Source organism: Macrobrachium rosenbergii, chromosome 21 (assembly GCF_040412425.1).
Source record: "Macrobrachium rosenbergii isolate ZJJX-2024 chromosome 21, ASM4041242v1, whole genome shotgun sequence".
NCBI lineage: Eukaryota > Metazoa > Arthropoda > Malacostraca > Decapoda > Palaemonidae > Macrobrachium > Macrobrachium rosenbergii.
The window spans coordinates 59,498,715-59,525,788 of record NC_089761.1 but is presented as its reverse complement, the minus strand read 5'-3'; the positions used below and the strand labels follow the sequence as shown (position 1 = coordinate 59,525,788).

The following is a 27,074-nucleotide window of genomic DNA, read 5'->3' as shown; positions in this document are numbered from 1 at the left end:
TTCGACACCGCATTTTCTCATTTGCAGTTAATCACTGGCTACTTTGATATGAAAGGCGAATTCATATACTTGAAAGTTCAAAGCTGTTTATTCACCAGTGGATCAAGAAAAATTTCATGGGTGGCCACCAATTTATATATATATATATATATATATATATATATATATATATATATATATATATATATATATATATATATATATTTCCCATTTTTATATTTCTCGTTTATATTATTATTATCTAGATCCTATAATATTATTTTGTCACTATTTTTAATGGGGGCACATGCCCCCCCCCATCTGCTAGTGTGTGTAGTCTATAATATACTTATTAAATACTGTAGTTTAATGTTCATTAGCAAATAAAAACGTATTGACGACTATTTTTGCAAGGCTCAACATGATAGCCTAATATTCGAAGCAGGGCCAATACAACCTTGAACCTACCATGTTTTCCGGCTGGCATGATGAACATTTGCTTGAGAAGGCGTAGTTCTAAGAATTTTGGTCCCAAGGCACTACTTGAACTGGTTGGCACTGCTGTTACTAAAACTAATATTTGTCAGGTTTGAAAATGTTCAGACTAGAAGAATTCTTCAATCTGCAGGTGAACTATAACTACATTAACAAGAGTTTAGATTTGCAAAAACAATGTAACTAGCCTTTCTTCATTTTTTGGAAACTGTAAAAAATGAATGCTGCACATATGCACCGTTCCTATCTCTAATGAGAAAAACTACTCTCATGCTATTAATTCCTAAAGTGTTGCATTGTTTGTGTTGCCGGAACGTGGAAATGTGGCCTCCGCCCTCCGGTGTGAAAGTTTTGATGATCAAGTTAATCATATGCAGACATGGGGTTTTCATTTTACGGTCTGTCACACCAAGTGTGGAAAATATTTCCATACTCTTTTTTGGGGGGTTTATTGCGGTTAGATATATTATTTTCTTGTATTATACGACTCATTGACCTAGGCTATATTCTCGGTCATTTGCATATTTATAATTATAATAATGGCTGAATAATGAGCCATCAAAGAATGGCTGTTTATGCGGAATCATGAAGCAGCAGAAGTCAGTGGAGTAATGTAATGACTGACACATTGAATGCAGACAACTCCATGACAGGTTTAGGCTTCCATCTAATTACGGTAACTTAAATCAATTCAGAATTGTTTTAATAAATGTAAAAATTGATTGTGATTGTAGAGAATTTTTCCCAACGATAACTCAGTTAACACTGATTCCTGCCCGCTATTCTGGGCAAGGATACTCAATCAAAGGATGACGGCTTCGAACCAGCACAACAAGACGGTGGCTACACCAAACGCAACTCCATTTTCTGATTTTACTACAAAAATAAACTAGGTTTACAATCAAGAATGAACTGAACAAGGAACAAAGGATGAGTTCTGGAACACGGCAGCAATCAAGACGTAAAAGTTATGTTAATTTTGTTGCAAAATCACTGAAATCGCAATTTGATCTAGCCTACGAATGTGGTGTCACTTCGTGATATGTTACATATCAATACAAGGCTAAGGTGGGCATTGGTCAAACTGGATTAAAAACGCTACAATTACCTCACGCTTTATGGTCGGTTCTAGCAGGACAGTCGTCCCTCGACACAGGAAAAACATGTCTACCCTACACAGTGCTAGAAGAAGAGTGGGGAGGACGCTCCCGTTTGGCTTTGCCAAAGAGCGTGTGAGGGACTGCATGGCGGTCCTACGGGCAGACAGACGTGTTTGTGAGTCAGCCATCAGACAAAACAGGACAACAAGCATCCCGCTCTCTCTCTCCCTCCCGTGCGTCAGCGGCGAGTGCTCGAAGGAACGCAACTTCTACCCTACAATATTCCTGTCTATTTCTCTTTAACCATTGTTGTCTCGATTCATGTACAATCACCACTACTTGCATTGCCATGCAAGCATTCCGATCATGTACTCATAATGTTCCACCGAATCTTCTGTATCAAACTGTATGTATGTTTCCGTTTGTGAAGACGCCAAACGTCTCCCCATTTCACATATATTATGCTACTGTATTGTATTCATTAATCTGTCTCGAATCTCATGCAAATGTCCATATGTGGAATTTCCTGGCCTTTCCATTGATATATGTTTTATCATTGTACGTTTATTATGTTTCTCACAATCGCCATCTGTTTGTCTGTTGACAAACACAGATGTCTGAAACATAATCTGTTTTGTCTTGTCTGTGTGTAGAAACTACATTGCGGCTCGCACCAGCCAATAACAACCATGAAGAATCTTTACATGTATAGGAGAGTAGAAATGCAAAATCAAGCTGCTGCAATCAAGGAAGACATGCCAATCGCAGAGTACAAAGAACAAGCACCCTGGGAGCCTGAACTATTCAAGATAAACTTTACAGTCCTCCCTGCAAGCCAAGAAGCATGCACTGCTCAACAGCTAAGGCTAGCAGCCCAAGAGGCAATCAGGAAAACTGCAGCCACATATGAATATTTTACGGATGGATCAGTAGATCTCAGCATCCCGGCAGCAGCAGCTGGGGTCCACTCAACAACCCTCAAAGGATGCTGGAGGCTCTCTGACAATGCCTCCACTCTACAAACTGAACTAATTGCCATTGCAAAAGCTCTAGAAGACTCTCAGCATAGGCAGGGAAACACAATTCATACTGACTCAAAAGGAGCAATACAGGCTATAACAAAGGAAAAAGCAAAAGAAAACATCAGACTTCTATCAAGCATATGGGCAATCGCAAGCCTCCATCAAGACAGGAACAGGCAAATAACAGTAAGCTGGATTCCGAGCCATGTGGGTATCCAAATAAATGAAGAAGCAGATTCTTTAGCAAAAAGTGGGTTGCTACACAGCAACATTAGTATCAAAATCACCCCCTAGCTCACACAACTGAAAAACAAAGCAGCAGCACACTGCCAACTGCAGGAGGAAAGCAAAATCAGAAGATCTGTTTTCGGTGGCTCAAAAACCGCCAAATGGTACATGGACACCGTAAACCTAAAACCACATAATATAACCAAAGACATGTCACGGGCCCTAGCAGTCATAATCCATCGGCTAAGGCTAGGATACCTGTGCACATGGCAAAGAATAGTAGACAACCCCCAACCATGCAAGTACTGTGAAATAATCCCAGAAGAACCCCTGGAACACTACCTTCTTGACTGTACAGAAACAGAACAGTTAACAACAAGTTATGAAGGAAATGAAAGAACAGCTACTCAAATAACAAAGCACATACTGGGAAACATTCATGAATTTGCAGGCTTCCTATACTCCTACCCACCACCACGGTAACTCTAAAGAATCCATACCTTTAACCACCCACTCTCCTCCCCAATTCTTAAATCAGACACAACAAACCCAACCCAGACAACAAATCAAAAGCCATACCATTCATCTGTAACTGCTGGCTCTTTTAGAAATCACTCCCTCCCCTATCAAAACCACCTTCCATCCACCACAATCAACACCCAACAAATACACAAAACACATACAGACACAAGAATTAGGACTGGACAAGGAATATGGCTTAAGATCACCACGAGCTAGCATACTAGCTACCTGTGCATACTACTCAATTCTTCTTTTTTCCCATCTGTTGGCCTCTCCCACTAGCCAACACTCACTGCTATCGTGCTTTTATCCTCATCTGATGGGTACCTTAGGGTTCAAAGAGGTTGCAACCTTGCCTGTTAAATCTTTTCATTTCAAAAATCACCCCCACCAAAATCACTTTCATGCATCATAATAAAGTTTTCATCCAACCTACCCATCTCACAGGCTCATCATCAACATAGAGTTACGGGCTGCTCGAGAAGCAAGAGCCCGTGCTGGCACAAGGCCAGCTAAATCTAAAACAACAACAACAATTTACATGTATTCAGTAAGGAACCACCAATAAACTAGACAACACCCAGCCAGTATGTCACTCAATTCCTTCCTTACACTGGTGACCCCGGAGTGACCCAAAGGAGCCAATGGTAGACGTCCGACCCACGCGCCAACGAACCCTTCGCCGCCTCCTCGACTCAGCCTCCAGTCATTCCCAAATCTTCAATAAATGTCCGACCCTCTGAGACGACCCACCCCTCCACCGGAGCCCTGGACGCCTCCTCCAGGAAGCCCGACGCCGCCCCCGAACTCGTACCGGAAGAGCTGACCAACGAAGGACCAGCTGACGTCATCCTTCAGCCGTCCTCCTAGAGCTGGCTACTGAAGGATCAGCCGACGTCATCCTTCAGCCCACTGCCGTCCCCCTCGAGCTGGCTACCAAAGGATCCGACGTCATCCTTCAACCCGCTGCCGCCCTTTATCCTGCTGCCCGCCCAAAGCCCAGGCCCTTCGCACCCATTCGAATTGTCAGCAAGACGATTTCCGCTTTCGGGGCTGGGGGGGGGGGTACTGTAAGGTACCGCATGGCGGTCCTACGGGCAGACGTGAGTATGAGTCAGCCATCAGACAAAACAGGACAACAAGCATCCCGCTCTCTCTCTTCCTCCTGTGCGTCAGCGATGATTGCTCGAAGGAACGCAACTTCTACCCTACAATATTCTTGTCTATTTCTCTTTAACCATTGTTGTCTCGATTCATGTACAATCACCACTACTTGCATTGCCATGCAAGCATTCCGATCATGTACTCATAATGTTCCACCGAATCTTCTGTATCAAGCTGATGTATCTTTCTGTTTGTGAAGACGCCAAACGTCTCGCCATTTCACATATATTATGCTACTGTATTGTATTCATTAATCTGTCTCGAATCTCATGCAAATGTCCATATGTGGAATTTCCTGGTCTTTCCATTGCTATATGTTTTATCATTGTACTTTATTATGTCTCTCACAGTGCCATCTGTTTGTCTGTCGACAAGCACAGATGTCTGAAACATAATCTCTGTTTTGTCTTGTGTGTGTGTAGAAACTATATTGCGGCTCGCACCAGCTAATAACAACCATGAAGCATCTGTACATGTATTCAGTAAGGAACCACCAATAAATTAGACAACATCCAGCCAGTATGTCACTCAATTCCTTCCTTACAAGCGTCTTCTTTGGAAATTTCAAGTTTTTAACTATGTTACTCTAAGCAAATTTCTTGGTTCTATAACTCTTATTTATTAAACATGCAACGTTTAGTGTATTCCTCAACAACAAAAGGCATGTAATAAAGGAAACAGTAACATCATTTCGAATCAGAACCATCACGCAAGTCCTCCACGTCAGTTATTACTTTCCATGTAACTCATTATGCCCGTCTGCTATTTCTACTGATCTCTGAACCTGATTAGATGGAAGGTTCTGTAAGCAAAATCCCTGCAGAAGATTTTGTCGACAGTGATTAACTTGATGAGGAAAGTTTAACAGTGATTAACTTGATAAGGGAAGTTTATGGGAAACGATCTTTAGATTGTGAAGGAAAGCATATATCTTTTATATACGTTAGATTTTACTGATGGTTGAATGAATTTAAAATTTTGGGGAGCGTGGACGTCAGTGGTATGGAAATGTGGCAACACTGCTGTGTATATCTTGGTGTCCTTCATGAAAGCTCTTGAAGTATTGTTCGTGAAGAATCTTTGGGATACTTTGTTTTCCTTTTAGTATAAGGCCAACTTCAATACTTAATTCATCTCTGTAGGAGCAAAACTTTCTTACAGTTGAATGCACATCTCTCTGGCGTTTCGGAAATCCTTGAAAAATATATTTCATGAGGAAACTTCATTCTTCCTCGTCCTTTGTGGTAACTTGTAACTCATTTAGTCTTGGATACCAAACTGGACAAAACACAGTTAAATTCAAGTCTATTTCTGCATCTTTTCCTTTTGGAAGTCTTGACAAACTGTCTGCAAGGATCATCTCACAACCTGGTTTATATTTTATTTCATAGTCATACTTCTGTAGTCTGAGTAACATTCTTTGTAGGCGAGCAGGTACTGCTGTAAGATTCTTCTTGGAAATCACCTCTAAAGGATGATTGTCAGACTGAATAACAAAATGATGTATGAAAGCATCAGCTGCAAACAGCATGCTACTAGCTCTCACTCAATGTTCGTGTACCTCTTTTCCGTATCTGTGGGGCTCTTAGAAGCATAATGCAATAGGTTTGTTGTTTTGTAGCAATGCTGCTTCTAAGTGTTCTTTACTTGCATTGACCTGTAAAATCACTGACTTCTTAGGATCGAAATATGCTAATGTTCCAGCACTACAAATTGACTTCTTGAGTGTTTCAAAAGCCTGTTGGTGTTCGTTGAACCACTGAAAATCACTGTTTTTCTGGAGAAGTTGGCACAGTGGTGCTGTAAGTGAGCTAAGATTGGGAATGTAAGGTGCTAAATAGGTGATCATTCCAAGAAATGACTGAAAGTCTGTAACATTTTTAGGAACACTCAATTCACTAACAGCTTGAACTTTGGAAGGATCAGGCCCTATGCCTTGTTTACTGTAGATGTTGCCAAAAAAAACTACATACTTTCTTCCCTAATTCTGCACTTTGAAGAATTGAAGGCAATTCCTTTTTGCTGTGCTTGCTGCATCAGTTTATGCATATTGTTGTCGCGGTTATCTTCATTCACTCCTTACACCACTATGTCGTCGGCAATGGCAACTATTCCATGAAGGCCATCCAAAATTTGGTCCATGGCCTGCTGGAACACATCCTGGCTTGTTTTGAGACCAAATGGGAGTCTCTTAAAACAAAAACAACCAAAATGACTGTTGAATGTAGTTAATAACTACTCTCTTCTCCTAAACATACACTCCAGTATCCATATTTTGCATCCAGCTTACTGAATACAGCTGCTAAGGCAAATTGATAAGTGAGTTCTACCTTAGGGCTGTGATGAGGTCCTCTCTTCAAAGCCATGTTTAGCTTCTTAGGGTCAAGACAAATGAAACATATGTGATACTAGACACCCAATTAGGATATCACTGTGTCTAACTTAGCTTTGATTTTCTCCCATAACTGGATTGGTGCTCTCCTGGGTGGATGTGTTGTTGGTTTAACACTGTCATCACCTATCAGTTTATGCTCACCAGTGAGCTTACCAAGGCCTTGAAATCTGTCTGGGTAGCTGCTAACCAAATCACTTTATAGGTTTACGTAAATTCTTGCTTTCTTGAAATGTGTGTATTTCACAGTTCAGATGTATCAACCCTAAAGTTCTACAAGTATGCAATCCAAAGATTACTAGACCTGGAATATCTGCAGTATAAAATCTTGTTGGCTTCCACAAGTAGCGAGTTATTTATGTTATATATCAGACATTGTTGATCACTATGTTCTCTGTATGAACCTGTCCTGTTTTTGTAAGGAATTAGTTTGACCTCAGGTCACCTGTACATCTTTGTACCAGTGGTCTCTGCGAACTACGCAGACGTCTGCATCCCGCTTTATATGAAGCTCGTTTTTATCAATAAACCAGCAGTACTTGTCTTCCTGCTCATTATTTCGCACCTCTCTCACAATATTACCTTGAGCACCTGTGTCAACTTTTCCTGTGAGATTTGTTTATCTACCCTTGTAAGGTTCTATTCAAATTGTTGCTAAAGCTTCACCACCGACATCACTAAGAATATCTGCCAATATTCAGATAAATTGAATTAAAACTTAGATTTTCAAAATCTTCAGATAGACGAGACTCCTAATTTTCATAGACATCACTATTTATAACATTAACTTGTTCATATGCGGAACAAATCTGGGTCTTAACGTACGGATAAATTCTTCTAGCGCCAGCTGGAAACTGGTAAAAAACCTCTAAAGTTGTAGAACAAGGAGTTGGTGGCAATGGGGTTCAGCCAATGGGATGAGAGAGGAGGCATCAGCTGTCCTTCTCTCACCCATGATGCCGTGACACATCCAGTTTCTTCCTTACCACCTTGCAGTTAGGACGTGCTGCTGCCCTTCCTACCAAAGCCGGTGTTTTTCCTTCTCTTTTTTGCCCATGTTTTCTTTGGTTTGATTTCTTGTATTGTGAAATAGTGCTATATTGTGCATGTGTGCTAGTTTTTCCTTTGAAAATGCAAACCCAAAACTCATTTAAGCCCCCCAATCATAAGCCTCAGAGGAAATGTCCTGAGGTTGGTAACTACCCTTGCTCTCGTTTTCTAGCCTCATTTGAAACTGATCCTCATTCGACTTACATTAGATGCAGAGCTAATGCATGTAGCATTACTAATCCTTGTTCTGAGTGTTGTTCTTGGCCCCCGAGCGGTGGAGGATCTTTGCCAAGAAGAGGCAACGTAGTAGGAAGTTGGACGAACTCTGGGGAGAGGACTCTCCAAAGTTCCGTCTGTCCATCTTGCGCCTCCCGGTAAAACCCCAGGATGTTGAGGGGACAGGTGAGGAGGATCGGGCAATCCCACCAGTCCTGCTGGCGGAACCAGCAGGAGGGGCAGGCCACGTACGGTCATCAACCCGTGGTGATGATGGTAACATGGGTCCAGGAGAGCTCTTATGCCTCGGTGAAGCGCTGTCCCAAAGAGAGCATAGAAGTTTGTGCTAGCCGAGCTGATCACATGAACGCAATTGGGGGTTGGGCAGGGTTGAATGTGTGGCTGGCTGGCAAGAACTTGCGCTGTCTTCTTGACACACCCCAGTCTAATTTGAGGCCAGTACCTTGTGAGGAGAAGGCTGAACAAGGGACCTCCTCTCTGTCTCTCCAGGTATGCAAACTCTCGGGACCAAGGCACCAGGTTGGGAACCTGGCCGAGCACCGGTGGTAGTGCCACCAAGAAGAGCTGAGACACCTGCTTGTCTTGGCACTTTCTCTCACCCTGTGCCTGAACTGGGATGGTGAGAGGTCTCTCCAGCACCAGTCCAGGATATTTGAGTCTCCATGGAGACTTGAGTACTCGGAGTGACTGGCAAACGAGCACCCAACACAGCACCAGTCTCTTAGAAGCAGATTTCTTAGGACTGGTGACGGTAGCGCAAACCAAGGTCTGCATGCCCACGGCTCCTGAAATGCAAGACCCTGGTGAGGTAAGCAATTCGGTTCGCGATCCCAAAGGTCAGGAAGAACCAACAAGAGATCCCACAGCTTCCCCTGTGGAGGGAGGCAGCCCCTTAGAAGCCATAGGGCGGGACTTCTTAGTGGGGGGCGGGAGGGGGAGAGGCAGCCTTCTTCTTCTTTGGCTGACGGTCCTCGAAAGAGGAAGGGGAGGAGGTAGCACATGACAAGAATGAAGATGAAGTTGATGAAAACAACAATGATGACACCTTACGGGACCTCTTCCTCAACTTCTTCGTCTACTTCTTCAGGATGGCAGTCAAATCTCCAATCCAAGAGGGAGCAGCAGACATCACAGGAGCAGCCAGGGCAACAGGAGCAGCCCAGGCAGCAGGAGCATCAGTAAAAGGAGCGGCGATGGGAGCGGTCGGGACAGCCAGGGCAGGCGGAGCAGCAACAGCAGCTCGGACAGCAGAGATCATAGGAGCAGCACTGGCAGGAACCATCATATGGGGCACAGAGGAGGTAACAATCATAGACAGTACAGACTGGGACGGCGGAGCCACGGCGAAACCTGGAGGCAGGGGCACCGCATGCTGGGATGCTGGGACAGAAGTCACTTGGGTTGCGAAGTGTGAAGAGACGGTCACTGGCACCTTAGCGAGCGCTGTCATTGTTACTGTGGTGTTTGTAGCAGTTTAGGCAGTGTGGATCACCACTGGAGCGCTCACCAGGTGAGACAAAAGGCCCTGCAGGATAGAGGGCCTCGAAGACCCAAGGAGCGCTAAGCTGCTTCCAAGTCGGCTCCCTTCTTACCAAGGAGGGCCTTGTAAGAGACCGTCGCCCCGACGCCATCTCTTCCAAACACACGTGTGTGTTCGTGTGTTCATCATCCATCGGAGGGGACAAGACAGGACAAGAGCATCTCGTTTTCTTTCTTTGAAGGAACGCAATTCTACCATACAAAATTTCCCTAACCATTGTTGTCTTGATTTATGTACAATCACCACTACTTGCATTGCCATGCAAGCATTCTAATTATGTACTCATAATGTTCCACCAAATCTTCTGAATCAAACTTTATGTATGTTTCTGTTTGTGAAGACACCAAACATCTTGCCATTTCACATACATTATGCTACTGCATTGTATTCATTAATCTGTCTCGAATCTCATGCAATTGGCCATATGTAGAATTTCCTGGCCTTTCCATTGATATATGTTTCATCACTGTACGTTTATTATGTCTCTCGATATCGCCATCTGTTTGTCTGCCAACAAACACAGATGCCCGAATCATTACCTCTGTTTTCCCCTGTTTGTGTGTAGATGCTACTTTACCGCTCGCACACGCCAATAACATCTTCGAAGATTCTGTACATTCATTCAGTAAGGAACTACCAATAAACCAGTCAACACCCAGCCAGTATGTCACTCAATCCCGTCCTTACACTGGTGACCCCAGAGTGACCCGAAGGACCCGGCCGACCCAAGATGACGACCCACGCGCCAACAGACCCTTTGCCGCCACCCCACTTCCCACCATTCCCGAGCTCTCAGTTGATGTCCGACCCTCCGAGATGACCCACCCCACCACCGGAGCCCTGGACGCCTCCTCCAGGAAACCTGAAGCCGCCCCCGCACTCGTACCGACGAGTTGACCAACGAAGGACCAGCTGACATCATCCTTCAGCCTGCTGCCGCCCTCCTCGAGCTGGCTACCGAACTGGTCGTCAACGGAGCCCCTCAGCCTTCTTCAGCAGGAAGCTCAGCCCCACCAAGTCCCGCTACAGCACCTTTGACAGGGAGCTCTTCATGGTGTACCAGGCGGTACACCACTTCAAATTCCTCCTGGAGGGTACGCCCTTCACAATTTGGACAGACCACCAGCCGCTGGTCCACGCCTTCACAAAGCTGGGGGATGCACGGTCCTCCAGGCAACAGCGGCCATCCTGGAGTTCACCTGCACCATCAAGTACCTCCCTGGCAGGAAGAACCCAGTGGCTGACGCCCTCTCAAGGATCGAAATCAACGCAGTGCAGCTCGGGATTGACTACGAGGACCTCGCCCGGGAACAGACCGCCGACCCAGAGATTCCAGCTTACTGCACCGACATCACGTCGCTGAAGTGGAAGGACGTGCCCCTTGCCCCTGGGGAGCCAACACTGTTGAGCGACGTAAGCACTGGCCACCCCCGCCCACTGGTTAATACACAACAAGATTAAATGTAAACGAATCTAAAAATCAATATATTTTCCTTGGCTTGAGGCAATACATTTCTCAAATTCCTGATCATATAGTCATAAATTTTAATGGCTATGCTTGTAAGGACGGGATTGAGTGACATACTGGCTGGGTGTTGACCGGCTTATTGGTGGTTCCTTACTGAATGAATGTACAGTTGTTGTTTCAGATTTAGCTGGCCTTGTGCCAGCACGGGCTCTTGCTCCTAGAGCAGCCCGTGCAACCTGCAAAGTAGCATCTACAAACAGACAGGGTAAAACAGAGGTAATGTTTCGGACATCTGTGTTTGTTGGCAGACAAACAGATGGCGATTGTGAGAGACATAATAAACGTACAGTGATAAAACATATATCAATGGAAAGGTCAGGAAATTCCACGTATGGCCAATTGCACGAGATTCGAGACAGATTAATGAATACAATGCAGTAGCATAATATATGTGAAATGGCGAGACGTTTGGTGTCATCAGAAACAGAAAGATACATACAGTTTGATACAGAAGATTCGGTGGAACATTATGAGTACATGATTAGAATGCTTATAGGGCAATGCAAGTAGTGGTGATTGTACATAAATCGAGACAACAATGGTTAGGGAGAAACAGACGGAAATATTGTATGGTAGAAGTTGCGTTCCTTGAGAGAGAGAAAACGGGATGCTCTTGTTTTTGTCTTGTTTCCTCCGATGGATGATGCACACACGTGCACTCGAAAGACTGCGATGCGGTCTCTTACAATACTCCCCCCCACTCCTCCCAGCAAGGCGTTGATGCGGAAATCGTCTTGCTAACAATTGGAATGAGTGCGGAGGGTTTGGGCTTTGGGTGGGTAGAAGGCTGATGGGCGGCACCGGCCAGCAGGAACTCGAAGAGGATGGTAGCGGGTTGAAGGGTACATCTCTCCTTCGTTGGTCAGGTCGTCTGGTACGAGTTCGGGGGCAGCGGCAGGCTGCCTGGAGGAGGCGTCCAGGGTTCCTGTGGTGGGGTGGGTCATCTCGGAGGGTCAGACATCTATTGAGAACTAGGGAACGGCTGGAAGTGGGGAGGCGGTGAAGGGTTTGTTGGCGCGTGGGTCGTCATCTTCGGTCGGACGTCTGCCGTTGGCTCCTTCAGGTCACTCCGGGGTCACCAGTGTAAGGATGGTATAGAGTGACATACTGGCTGAGTGTTGTCTGGTTTATTGGTGGTTCCTTACTCAATCGTACAGAATCTTTGAAGTTGTTATTGGCTGGTGCGAGCCGCAAAGTAGTGTCTACATAAAGACAGGGCAAAACAGAGGTAATGTTTCGGACATCTGTGTTTGTTGGCAGACAAACAGATGGCGATTGTGAGGGACATAAACGTACAATGATATAACATATATCAATGGAAAGGCCAGGAAATTCCACATATGGCCAATTGCATGAGATTCGAGACAGATTAATGAATACAATGCAGTAGCATAATATATGTGAAATGGCGTGACATTTGGCGTTTTCACAAACAGAAACATACATACAGTTTGATACAGAAGATTCGGTGGAACATTATGAGTACATGATTGGAATGCTTGCATGGCAATGCAAGTAGTGGTGATTGTACATAAATCGAGACGACAATGGTTAGGGGGAAACAGACGGAAATATTGTATGGTAGAAGTTGCGTTCCTTGAGAGAGAGAAAACCGGATGCTCTTGTTTGTCTTGTTTCCTCCAATGGATGATGCACACACACATGCGCTCGAAAGACCATGATGCGGTCTCTTACAATAGATATTAAAATTTGAAATGTTTACAAAACTGTCTCGGATACCTGAATCTAGCCATGTTCCACTTGCACATAAAATGTCTATTTTTCTTTCTTTTATTAACAATTCTACTTCATCAAAATGTGATAATAAAGACTGAGCATTTAAGTGTTCTATAGTTAGCAGATTTCTCACAGCCTTCTCAGTGATAGCGATCCTCACTGTACCTTCTGCAATGCCATCTTCCTGGTCGTTATCCTAATAACAGGAACTTCGAGCATGGTTGTATGCACCACAATCATAATATCCGGAGCGGGATTGATAACGTTGATTTTGTCTGTAGTTTTTGCCATCATCTTTATGATACTTCTTGAATGTTCCATTCTCTCCACGCTGATCCTCTCTGTAGTTAATACGACCCTGATTTGTGGTCTGCCCTGAATTCCACCGGTGTCCAATAACCGATTCCCTGAGTGTATTTATGATGCGAGGGCATGCTTGCTGATGAATAGCACTACGTTCTGATATTGTTTCTATCCACTTGTGTGTTCTTTGACGTTCTTCCAGTTATCACAGAGGTTAAAATGCTGGCATTTGCTAAGAGACTCAAGTAGCCTAATTGCACCACACCTATTTAAGAAAATTTCAGGGTTTTCATTGGTCTGATGAAAACATTTCATCTGTTTCTCCAGTAGCTACCTTGAAAGATGACTCATAGTTTATATCTAACTAGCTGATAACCGGCGTTGCCTGGGAAAACTCTGAATGGCAACTGATACTCTCTCACTTTTTCCTCTTTCTCCTCCCTGACCCCCTCGCCCTCTACTCTCTCACTTCCTCTCTCTCTCTTGCTTTACCCCTTTCTCCTCCCTAACACTCCCTCTACTCTCTCCCCAACTCTCCCTGACTTTTTCCCTTTTTCTTCTCCATAACACCCTTTTTGCTCTCCCCCCCCCAACCCTCCCTGAATCTTTAACTCTTTCTTCTCCATAACACCATTTTTACTCTCTCTCTCCAACCATCCCTGTCTCTTTCCCTCTTTCTTCTCCCTAGTACCCACTTCTACTCTCGCTCTCACTTCCATTCCCCTCTTTCTTTCTCTCCAACTCTCCCTGTCTCTTTCCCTCTTTTTTCTCCCTAACACCTCCTCTACTCTCTCATTTCCTCCCCCTCTCATTCCCTCACTGTCAGCCCCTTCCCAACCCCCACCCCCTTTGGTGCCATTGATGTCTTACCTCCTCAGTATTCTTTTCCAGACAGTAAGTCATATGTAGTATACTGAAATTAGGTATGATAAATTCGTAAAGTTACTAAGTCTGCAGGAATAACCAGCCCTGTTTCAAGGAAGCCCTTCCACCCCAACCCCTTTGGTGCCCTTTAGTGCTAGTGATGTCTTACCTCCACAGTGTTCCTTTCAAGATAGTAAGTCATATGTATACCAAGTTTGGTTGAAATTGCTCAGTGCGTCTCAGAGTGTACGTGGAACATACACATGCATACATACATCCATATATATATATATATATATATATATATATATATATATATATATATATATATATATATATATATACTCATATATATACCATTGCCTAAACACCATTCACTTAGTTGGTTATTATGGTAGCTACTAATATCCTGATATTTGTTAACACAAAGGTTCAGAAACAGCTGACAAATGTTGATTTCTATATTTTCATTAACGTTCTTAAGCTCCATAACGAGACTACTTAAGTTATCCAGGATGTTCAGTGACGTTGTAACGTCCAAAACATCATAGATACCACATACTAAAATGCATCTTGCAGGTGTCCAGTTTAACTCTTCAGATACCCAACTCGTTATGAGGTCTATTATTGGCACTGCTTATTGTTCTTATAAAAGTTCGACAAGATTGGCTGAGTGTATGTCACCTAAGTTTGTACCATCCAGTAGCAGTGTACCATCTTCCTGTGTAGTAGTTCCTGATAAAGGATTATCTAAAGTTACTACCCCTGTCCGTTTGTATACACTGTACTCCTTGATGCTTGTTAGACGATCATTCAATCTGTTTATAGTGAGGTTAGCAGACTTCAAAAGTTCATTTCACTCTTTAACTTGCAAAGTTTTCTGGCTCAGATCTTCTTTAAGAGTAGATAATAATATTTTTTAGTTTTTGGGTAGCCTCATTTTCAGTCAGCAATGACTGATATTCGAGGAGAATGCGTTTCCTCTTCTCTCGTAGGATGAGTTTGTTTATAATTTTTCATGATAAGGTTGATCAATTTGTCCTTAGAGATCCATATTTTATTTAATCCTAACATACAGCAGTGCTTTTGTAGTTCTGGTTTAGTAAAGTTTTCGTTCAAGAAATTCCAAGATGGGTGTTCAAGGTTAGGTGATAAAGAAGTCGAAGAGTCGCTGTCCATGGTTCTTTTTTTGTTCTCTCTCTAGTTTGTGATGACGACGACTAGAAAAGTGAACGACATGTAAAGAAACACCCTCATATTCTAAGTCATATTTTGAACAAGAGTCCTCTTTACTGTTAGGTACTATTCTATAGGCGTAAAATACTCCAATATTGTTCTAGCATATACCACAATGTACTGATATCACAATCAATAGTAGTTTAACTATGTTGCACATCAAAAAATGTCTTGCAAAAACAGTACAGACCACATAAAAATTGAGCAAAAACACAGAGTGCTGGATTTGTGCCTCTCAAGCCAGTTCCTGAAGGAGAAGATATGGAAAACCAGGAGTTTATTCTACATATGCTGAGTTTACTGAGCTCATTCGTGAGTACAAAAGTCTTTTTAAGGAAACTGTGGCAACTTCTTCGGATTTCCCTACAGGCATTGAAGCTTTGCTTGGGCCTAAGAAGGATTTAGAGACTTCTATGGAGTTGCTATACTCAAATCATGCTGATTCTGTCCTAGTTCATGTGAATTCCTTGTCTCTGGGCGTGATAGTTCACTTCGATCTAGGAGGTCATTCAAGCTTCTGCCCTTAATGTGGCTCTGTAACCTAGACAGGGTAACACATATTTGGTTCAATTAGGTCCAGGATTGTCTTTGGAACAAGTTGGGGCAGAGGGCCATTCCTTCACTCCCCAGGAGGCTGCTAATTTGGAGTCGACCGTCTCTTCTGTTTTCCAGACTGTCTCTTGGATGGACTTAAGGTCCACAGCGGTGGCAAAAATTTCTTTCACTGCACTGAGTGATTCAGAAGGGTGCCCCTTATATCAGAGTGTGACAGTTTGGAGGTAAGGCTATTTCTTACCTGACTCATTTAAATGCTAAAAGAAGAGACACAGCCTTCTCCATATTGGCTTTTAGAAATGGGGATGTTTTGAACTCTCCATCTCTCTTTCCTAAGGAGCAAATTGACTTTGCAGTTGATAGACATCGGGCAGATAATAATGACCGGCTTGTTCATCAAATGGTGTCAAAATCTGCTGGTCCTTCTTACCTTAGCTCATCAAAGTCTAGACCTCAACCTCCTCCTAAGAAGACCGCGAACACGACCTCTACCAACAGATCCAGTCAACCTTCTCCACCATCTTCTAAGAAAGCTCCTCAGCAATAGCCCTTTCAGCTCTGCTCTTCCAAACCAGGGAGAGGAGCTAGAGGAAGTAGGCGATTGAGTGGAAGCCCCTCCCCGCTAACTGCCACCAGTGGGGGTGTCTGGCGAGCCATTGGGCTATCTGGCAGAGTTTTGGAGAAGAAACGTGGGTACTATGTTCTATGTGTGGGATATCTACTACCCTTTGATTTTCCTCCCCCTCTCTCAGAGCTACCTCGCCATCATTTGATGTATGCCCAGGACTCTCCAAAGCATCTAGCTCTTTAAGAGAAAGAGGAGAAAATGATGGAAAAAGGAGCAGTGGAAGTATTCAGGCATCCATCTCTAGGATTTTACAGTCGGGTTTTTCTCGTTCCTAAGGCAATGGGTGATTGAAGGCCAGTGATAGGCCTCTCGGCCCTTAATCTGTTCATCAGGAAGACCCAATTCAAGTTGGAGATGCCTCGTACAGTCCTGGCAGCTGTCAGGAGCAATGATTTTATGCTCACCATAGATGTGAAGGATGCTTACTTCCAAATTCCAATCCATTGCTCTTCCCATAAGTTTCTCCACTTCTGGGGGAGCTGGTGTTTCAGTTCAAAGTATTATGCTTCGGCCTTACAACAGCCCCTCAGGTGTTCAAAAGAGTGTTCACCTTAGTGTCAACATGGGCTCATTCTCAAGGAATTCGACTCTTAAGGTATCTCGACGACTGGTCAGACTTAGCAAGTTCTCAGGAAAAGCTAATCCAAGACAGGGATCATCTCATTACAGGACTGGTCTTTAGCTGGACAGTTCTCTCTCTTATGTCTAGGTCCTCCACAAAAATAAGTTCTGGAATCTTGGTTGCCCAATATTAACTTTTGAGTTACCTTGTACAACATACTGCACTTGATCAGCACACCCTAACTGATGTGCTTGGCTTTGAGTTGCTTCGTAAGTTCTACCAAGATCTAGTGCCTTATCTAAAATTAATGTCTTTGGGTCTTCATAAAGTCTGAACAGCAACATGTGCAATATCTTTGATCAACTGATCTATTAAATTATCTTCTAGCAAATCAGGAGTGCTAAAATTATATTGCTGGGCTTGAACCTCCAAACGTGCGACATAGCTATCTATAGGCTCGTTATTTTGCTTCTTAACGTCACGAAGTTGAAAACGTGCAAACCTAATATTGGATTTTGGCTCAAAATACTGGCTTGAAAGCATTCCGGACATCCTCTGGATTTTCCTTTTGTTGATCCGATAAATGTGCCCAGTTATCAAATATCTCCACTGCTTTGGGCCCCATCCATAACAGTATATAGTTAACGACTTCATTTGGGGATTTACTTAGGATTAGCTGACAATATTGCTTAAAGCTCCTTAATTGCTCTGGGAACTCATAAGCCTTCCAATTGAAATTAGGTGCTTTAATGCCCTGTAAGTCACTGGCATGCACAATAGTATTAGTGGGAGAAGTTGCAATACCTTCAGTAGACATGGTTAGGCTACACTGACTTATTCTACTTTAGGTTAAGTAAGGGACACGAACACGAGAAATGTCAAATCGCTGTTGAGATAGGTTAGCATGGGTTGAAAACATTGGTCACCAAACTTTACAGTACGCGTGATGCACTAGCCTAACTGGCATTGTAATTCTTTTAGACTTACTGCACTTGAGAATTACAAAAATACATGTTTCTTACTCTTATGCTAATCATTCATAAGTTGACTTGTGCCTAATACCACTGGCATGACAAGTAAGTCAACATAGGCTAAGCCTGGCCTAACTTATCTTAGTAACCTTAAAATTTCAAAAAGGCTGAACCCTGTATAAAGTCATTTAAGATTATCAAAATATGGCAATGCATCTTGCAGCTAACTTACTTCACTGAAGAAAGCTTATAACGCTAGGCTACTGTAACATTCACTTGAAATAGTGTCATATCACGACTACTTAGCTTGTCTTGTTCTCTGCAACTTGCGACCGGCAGCCTACGTAGGTTGGGCTAACTAGCATCATCAGAATTCTTACGAGATGGGTTATTCTTGCTGCCACCATTTTGCATTATCCTTAATAGGTTCTTGAATCTTTCTGAAGAACTGTCATGGTTTTATTATCACTGAATTATCAATTACAGAATGTAAGGGACAATGCTATTTCAACACATGGCGTGAATCATCTTGTTCTACCTGATATTCTGACAAGATGTAAACAACTAAGGCTGCGTCCACACGATCGAACTTTGCTTCTTATCAAGCAAAGATCAATAAAGGTTTTTATGCTGGTGTTCAAACGATGACAGATGAGCAGTGAGAGCCTGGTGCTGACGGCAGCAAGAGCGATTGATGTATGAGAAAATGGACCATTATATACATTTCTCACATCCCAAAGGCATGGGTGTTGATGATAATTCTATCAAGCTCAAAGTTAACTCATGTGACCAGTAAACCTTAGCCATATTTAAAGGTAGAGATTAACACAAATGATGGTTCATTGACATTGATGAACAATGTAACTTCGTATGTCAGACAACTACTTCTTTAAACCCATCGCCCAATCTTAACTAGCAATGAGCAAAGCTTCGTTACTTTGTAAAGTCCCTGCTCAACGGGTTCTCTATGATAAACATTCCGTTTTCTACAGTGCCTTCACAGCTGACCCAAGGTCGCACATACACAACCTTATTATCATTATTGTGATTTGTATATTTATTACCTGTTCATTTGCCCTTGTACACAGTATATGTGTCAGAGTATTTTTTGTGCCCAACCAGCTATTGTTAATCATCATGTTTTCTATATGTACCTTTCCTGTTTTGTGTAGAGAAATAGTTTGACTTCAGGTCACTTGTAAATTTTGTACTGGCGTCTGTGTATACGCCGACGTCTGCACGCCGCTTTATAAGCGGGTCGCTTCATCAATAAACCAGCAGTACTTGTCTTCCTACTCCTTCTTTAGCACCTCTCACAGTGGTGACCCCTGGCGTGGTTCCTGGAGCCATTAATGGACCCAAACGGCGACTTAGTCTTGGCCTGATGAACCAACCCACGCCCCTAACGGACTAACTACGGCGCTCTAACAAAGCATTCGGGTGTTACCGTCCCTCGTCAGCAAATCACCGGCGTCATTAGCGCACCATCTCAGGCACGCTCCCACACGTGTATTGACGCGAGTGTTCCCTCACACTCCAAGTGAGAGTGCGGAATGAGCATGGATGCAGACATTCTCAACCACATACAAATTACCGTGAACTTCTCGGAGGCAGATGTTTCCCTCGTGCAACCCCCTCTCGAGCCCTCCTCCATGCCGAAACCCGAGTGCTCCTCCACACCAGTACCCGCTCCCCGCGTGATACCCCTCCTGACGGACCAACTGAGGGCGGGCCCTTAGCATAAAGCTGCCCCCGTTCACCCATCAGAACCTGGCGCCTTGGCTCTACAGGGTCGAGGGGCAATTCAGGGTGGCAGGCCTGACCAACGAGGTGTTGAAGGCGGACATCGCTATCAAAGCCCTACCGGAGGAGATATACTATCATCAAGACCTGCTCACTGCCGGTCTCCGAGAGGGCCGCCCACGCCCTTGACCTCGCCATCAGCCCCCGGCAGGACACGAACCTCTTGGAGACATGGTATGCCCTCCAGGACCACCTCCTCCTCCCCGAGACAGACAGCAGCGGCAGGCACAAGGAGATTAGCCTGTCGAGAGGTCCGTGGACAGATCACGGAGTCCTACACCCTGCCGGTCGAGGACCTGATAAGGACGGCGCAGCAGCTGACAGACTCCACGCGGGTGGCGAAGCGGGCACCCATGCCTGCACACCCCATCAACTGCCTCCAGCCGGAGGACCCCGCCACAGGGTGCATCAATTTCATCGCCAGGAGGTGGCCACCCCACCACCAGAAGAAGGAAAGGCTGGGGCTTTGCTACTACCACCAGAGGTTTGGTAAAGAGGCCCAGAATTGCGAAGCCCCCTGCCTTTTTGCCCATCCAAAAAAAGGGGAAGGCAGCGGCCACCCTCACAGGCCGCCATGGCAGCAGCACCCAAAACACCCAAGAGCCCTGCACCAGTAGGCTTCTACATCCGCGACACTATCTCCTGCAGGATGATGCTCATCGACACTGGGGCCATGCGGTCAGTGTTCCTGCCTTCCAGAGAGGACCGCAGGTGCCTGCCGGACCTGGCTGCCTCCCTGATGGCTGCCAATGGGTCCCCCATCCTCTCTGCGGCACCAGGCTCCTGTCGGTCTCCATCCTGAGCCGGAGATACAAGTGGGACTTCATCGTCGCAGACGTTAGGACCCTGCTCCTGGGTGCGGACTTCTTCACCCACTTCGGACTGGCAGTCGACGTTGGCTGCAAGCGCCTGCTGGACACCGAGTCCTGCCAGTCCCTGCTCCTGTCGCCGGGCCCCAGGGTGCCCACAGTCTGTTCTGTCACTCCCCACCAGTACGCCTTCCTCCTAAAGGAATTTCCAGAGGTATTCAAACCCGAGCTTCGTCAGGTGCCCGGGGCCCCCGCCAAACACGGAAAATATCATCACATCAAGACAAGGGGCCCTCAACGCACGCAAAGTTCCGGAGGCTTCCTCCAAAGCACCTTCAGGAGGCCAAGAAAACCCTTTGCCAAGATGGAGTGAATGGGCATATGCAGGAAGGCCCCCAGCCCATGGGCCTTCCCCCTTCACATGGTGCAAAAAACGGATGGCTCCTGGAGACCCTGCGGCGACTACAGGCGGCTCAACCTCGCTACAGAGCCCGACCACTACCCTCTACCAAACATGCAAGACCTGACGGCCTCCTTCCACAGGGCCAAAATATTTTCAAAACTAGATCTCTTAAAATCATATTTCCAGGTACCAGTAGCTCCAGAAGACATCCCCAAAACTACCATCATCACTCTCTTTGGGTCCTACATCTTCGCTTTCTCCACCTTTGGCCTGAGGAACCCAGGGGCGACCTTTCAGAAACTGATGGACAGCATCCTTGGGGACCTGAACTTCTGCGTCTGCTACGTCAATGATATCCTAATTTTTTCCAGGTCCCACAAGGAACACCTTCGGCACATCCGGAAGGTCCTGCAGTGCCTGCAGGAGAGTGGCCTCATCATCAGGTTCGACAAGTGCACCTTCGGCTTCGATAGGGTTGAATTCCTGGGCCACGAGATATCCCTGGGAGGCGTCAGCCCAGTTGCATCGAAAGTCGAGGCCGTCGTCAGGTTCCCCACCCTACCTCTGTCAAAGCCGTACAAGAATTCTTCGGGATGGTCAACTACTACAGGAGGTTCATCCCGGGGGTCGTGCACACCGTGGCCCCCCTGACGGAGATCCCCAAGGGCCATCCGAAGACCTTAGTGTGGGGCCCCGACCAGCAACGGGCCTTATCCCTGACGAGGGTCGCCCTTGCGAAGGTAACATCTTTGGCCCACCAGGACCCCAGCGCCCCCCTCCAGCTCACAACGGACGCCAGCAACGTCGCCTTGGGGCCATCCTGGAACAGGTCTTCAATGGAGCCCCTCAGCCCATTGCCTTCTTCAGCAAGAGGCTCCGCCCCGCAGAGTCCCACTACAGCACTTTCGACAGGGAACTCTTCGCAGTGTACCAGGCGGTACGCCACTTCAAATTCCTCCTGGAGGGTACGTCCTTCACAGTTTGGACGGACCACCAGCCGCTGGTCCACGCCTTCACAAAGCTGGGGGATGCATGGTCCTCCAGGCAGCAGCGGCACCTCGCGGCCATCGCAGAGTTCACCTACACCATCAAGTACCTCCCCGGCAGGAAGAACCCAGTAGCTGATGCCCTCTCGAGGATCGAAATCGACGCAGTGCAGCTCGGGATTGACTACAAGGACCTTGCCCGGGAACAACCTGCCGACCCTGAGATTCCAGCTTACCACACCGCCATCACGTCGCTGAAGTGGAAGGACGTGCCCCTCGCCCCTGGGGGGCCAACACTGCTGAGCGATGTAAGCACTGGCCACCCCTGCCCACCGGTGCCTGCCTTCCGTTGTTGGCTGGTCTTCAACGTCATCCACGGACTGTCCCACCCCTCCGACAGGACAATGGCCAGCCTACTGGCGAAGTTCATCTGGCACTGCATACGGAAGGACGTGATGGCCTGGGCAAGGCAGTACATACAGTGCCAGGCCAGCAAAGTAGGGCGGCACACCGAATCAGGGGTGGGCGACTTTCCCCAGCCGGGGAGACGTTTTGTGCACATCCACGTCGACGTAGTGGGTCCTCTTCCCCCATCAGGAGGACCCAGATACCTTCTGACAGTCATCGACAGCTCCACCAGGTGGCCCAAAGCAACACCCATGGAAGAAGCCACCTCCAGTGTGTGTGCAGAGGCCCTCCTCTCCAGCTGGATCAGCCAGTTCGGTGTCCCGGACCATATAACTACAGACAGGGGCCCAGCCTTCCTGTCCGAGCTGTGGACCGCCCTGGCATGCCTGCTGGGGACCACTCACCACACCACCACTGCCTACAACCCCACAGACAATGGAATGGTGGAGGGGTTCCACAGGTCCCTGAAGGTGTCCCTCATGGCTCGTTGCATCGCCGACAACTGGAAGTACCAGCTGCCCTGGGTCCTCCTCCGGGCTGAGGACCACCACCAGAGCCAAAAGCGACCTGTCTGCAGCAGAAAAAGTTTTCGGGAAGTCCCTCGTAGTCCCGGGGGAACTCATCATGGAGGACCGGGACAACTTAACAACGCAGAGGCTCCGTGACAGGGTTGGGAAGTTCGCCCCCTGCCGGCGGACATATACCGACAGGATGTCCCCCTTCATGCCTCCCAGTCTATCCTCCGCCACCCACATCTTCGTCAGGAACGATGCCGTACACCGGCCCTTAACCAGGCCCTTGAGGGAGCCTTTCCTCGTACTAGAGAGAAACAAGAAGGCATTCCGGGTGGCCGTCCATGGGAAGGATGACTGGGTGTCGGTAGACCGCCTCAAGCCTGCATTCCTGGAGGAAGACGTCGGGGGCACTTCCCAAATCCCCCCCACAGGAGTTGGCGCTCCCTTAGCCTGCCCCGCCTGCAAGAAAACCTCTTGGGCGCCCCCGGAAGGCCCCAGGTCCGGGTAGGAGAACAACCCAACACTCCCATCCACAGGGCACCGGAGAAGTCAAACACACCCCCCAGCTGGCATCAAGAAGGCGCAGCCCCCTCCACCGCCCCAGCAGATACCTGTTTTGATCAGATGTTACCTACGTCTTGGGGGGAGTATTGTAGAGTAAACAACCTTATTATCATTATTGTGATTTGTATATTTATTACCTGTTCATTTGCCCTTATACATAGTATATGTGTCAGAGTATTTTTTGTGTCCAACCAGCTATTGTTAATCATCATGTTTTCTATGTGTACCTGTCCTGTTTTGTGTAGAGAAATAGTTTGACCTTGGGTCACTTGTAAATTTTGTGCTGGCGTCTGCGTATACGCTGACGTCTGCACGCCGCTTTATAAGCGGGTTGCTTCATCAATAAACCAGCAGTACTTGTCTTCCTGCTTTTTCTTTAGCACCTCTCACAACTTAAATAATCATACGAAAAAACCTATACAGAACTTTGCCCACTGTTTCTCCGCTTCTGACATCACATTGAACAAAGTTCGATAGTGTGGACACAGCCTATCGGTAGAATGGCAGGCACAGAGGGAAGAGTGTCTGGTGGGTCTCTGTCCACGGCCAAAAGCAAAGTGAAAGTGAATGCGTACCGAATGGGTGGGCGGGACTCTCACTGTAGTTGGCAGCCAACTACATACTTAACCACCTTGTTTAAAGTTAAATGGCCAGTCTCTAGCTGTGCTGAAGCATATTCCTATTGTAAAGACCAATGGTTTGTACACTGTGTAGGAACAATTGTATTTTTCTAACTATAGAAACCTGACGTCTTTACAGTTAAAATGGCCACTTCATGCCACCTTTCATCCTGATGCCTGGGCCAGAAGGCAAAGCAAATGCATACTGTCCAGGCGGGTGGGTCTCCCACCAATCGGACAGTAGGCTAGATAACTACCTAACCACCTTGTTTAAAAGTTGAACAGCCATTTCCAACTGCACTGAAGCATATTCCTATGTAAAGACCTCAGATTTTTAGAGTTTGGAAAAATACAAATTTTTTTTTACATTTGTCATTTTTAGGAACTGAAGCAGGAACATAATCGTAAAACACTGTAGAATAAAGAAATCAACAGCCCAAGCAATCACTAGACAGGAAATTTCCACAGAAACTAATGTTGTCAAAACCTGCATTTAAAATCAATATAAATTTCTTTCCTCCAAAACATTAATATTGTGTACCCGGGTAAAAATGCAAAGCATGTTGTCTGATGATTAGTTTACTGAGAAATGCACCATACAAAAATTAAATTTCTGATATCGTTGGGATGCAGTGCTCTTTCCATAGCAGCCTCCTTGTTAGCTCTGGCGATACTCATCCGTGTAAGTGTCTGTCAATGATGTAACTTGGATGGACTGCTGTAGTGATTCCTCTGTTGTACTGCCTTCAGCATAGAATTCAATGCTGACCTCCTCCGTGACCATCAGGAACCCGTTGTCCGAAAAAGAAGCCAGGATCATCAACTTCCACCCAGACGAAGAGAGCGACTTGGTTGGATGACAAGGTGATGATGAATGTGTCGTTGCTAATGGTAGTGAGATACGGACCAGATACTGACCGAACCTACCAGCAAAGAAAAGATAACTGGTAATAAAGATGGTGATTACTATCATCAATTACTACAACTTTAGTGAAACCAGTTCCAAATAACTGTAAGATGATGATGGTGGTGAAGTGGATAGCTTTGTTTAATGAATGTCGAGTCATACCCAAATTACAGTATTAATAAACGTTACCTCCACACTAGCTTTCTGAAGAAGAGCATCTTTAGGCTCTCCAAGGAGTTGGAAATTTGTACTTATGAGAGTCTCTCCACTCCCTGCAGAGGCACCTGCAACTACAAAGCATACGTCTACTTCATCTTTAAGTCCAGATTGGCAGTGCTCCTTCAATTTCAGGTCATCCCAGAGGTTGTAGCGGGCAACCACATTTGCTTCCATGGCTACCTGCAAGAGAATACGAGTTTTTTTTGACAAACTCAGAACTATTCTAGGATTCATTGCATTTCAAAAGGTAGAGCTTGATAAAGTTAGGTTTATTAGACAAAGTATTTATACATTTCGATGGAAGTTTATTTGCTCCCTTTTGTAATTCTACTGAGAGGCTCCATTTGGAAATTTTAACAGAAGGGAAGAATGTTAATTAAGTTCTCGTCGGTAATGTAGCTGATACACATTACTGTACTTTGATACGAACTAAAATGACTCGGTCACTGAATAACAAGTTCCTTCATTGTCTAGAAAATGCCGAAATTCTCAATCACGTATCATCAATGCACTGCTCTACATCAAACTCTGACCAGTTTATGATTTTGATATTCATTTTATAATTTTTTTCTCAGTACACAGGCCAGTGGAAATAGAGACCTAATGCTTTCAAACAGGTAAACCCAATGAACAATAAAAAGGGAAGACGAGCTGAACTAAACATAACACTACAAGGAGCCTCTTGAAGGGTAGACTCTTGTAAGTCACTGCAAAGCCAGCACAGAATTCCAAAACCTTGTCAGGTTAGTAAAGGTATTTATTTGTATTTTAAGTGCAATGATGTGATTTTCTTGTGCCAAAGTATAGTGAATCTGGCTCAGTGCAATGCCTTACATTTGATATTACTAAAGGTTGAGAACTGAATGTAATTACTGATTTCATAAACAATAAATGACTGAGTAACCTACGTTAAATATTACTAGAGACACAAGGCCGAAATTCATTTTGTTGACTTACTGCATCAACAGTAGCATTAAAGTAAGTGATCGGCTCCATTTGGTCATAGCGGTATAATACCACAGACAGCGTCATCCCGGTGACAGATTCATAGGAATCATTGATGACAGCTACTTCAAGCTGAGGAGAAAGAACATCTTACAAAAAATACCATTAACATTAACACTGACAACCTGGTATACCGGGTGCCAGAGAGCAGATTATACAAAGTTACCTACCCCCATTGTGAACCATACTGTAGAAATTCATGCATTAATTGTAATGAAACAGAACACAAATGAAAAAATATCACAGATCATCATACATGAACAATGATGAACATTTTTGGCTTCTTTGAACTATCAAAATTTTACCTTTCCTTTCCCTTCTTCAACACAAACTTTATTTATCTCTTCGTAATCCTTATTTGATGCAATATGGTAAATGCTGATGAAGCATGTTCAGTCCGGCAGTTTTACATCATGGTTGACTTCAGGTAGGATTTATGAGGTCCAGTTTAGAAAAGCTCCTCTCTGCCACAGCCAATGTGACTGGAATGATGGCAAAAATCCTGAAAGCAGCCCAGAGGTAAGGATTTCTGTGAGTTGATTCTAAAAGCTAGATACTGGCAGCTCAAGTTCTGTCATTCTTGCAGATGCCAATTCAGCTCATTTCTTCATTTCCTGAGACTGCTCTCTACCTTCAAGATCAGATTTATCTGTATAACTCCGAGAATCTCTGAGGTTCCTGACTGCTATTTTACCTCACAATTTGCCATTTTGGAATTCTGC

General features: G+C 45.3%; 1 protein-coding gene across 1 annotated transcript in view; it reads right to left on the bottom strand.

Moving 5' to 3' along the window:
* Nucleotides 1–24,784: 24,784 nt before the first annotated feature.
* Nucleotides 24,785–27,074, bottom strand: part of LOC136850233 (beta-mannosidase-like) — a 130,610-nt gene continuing 128,320 nt past the window's right edge. Inside the window, 3 exon segments of the mRNA XM_067123879.1 lie at nt 24,785–25,144; nt 25,318–25,527; nt 26,305–26,424. Coding sequence (XP_066979980.1) covers nt 24,980–25,144; nt 25,318–25,527; nt 26,305–26,424 — 495 coding nt within the window. The 3' untranslated portion in view covers nt 24,785–24,979.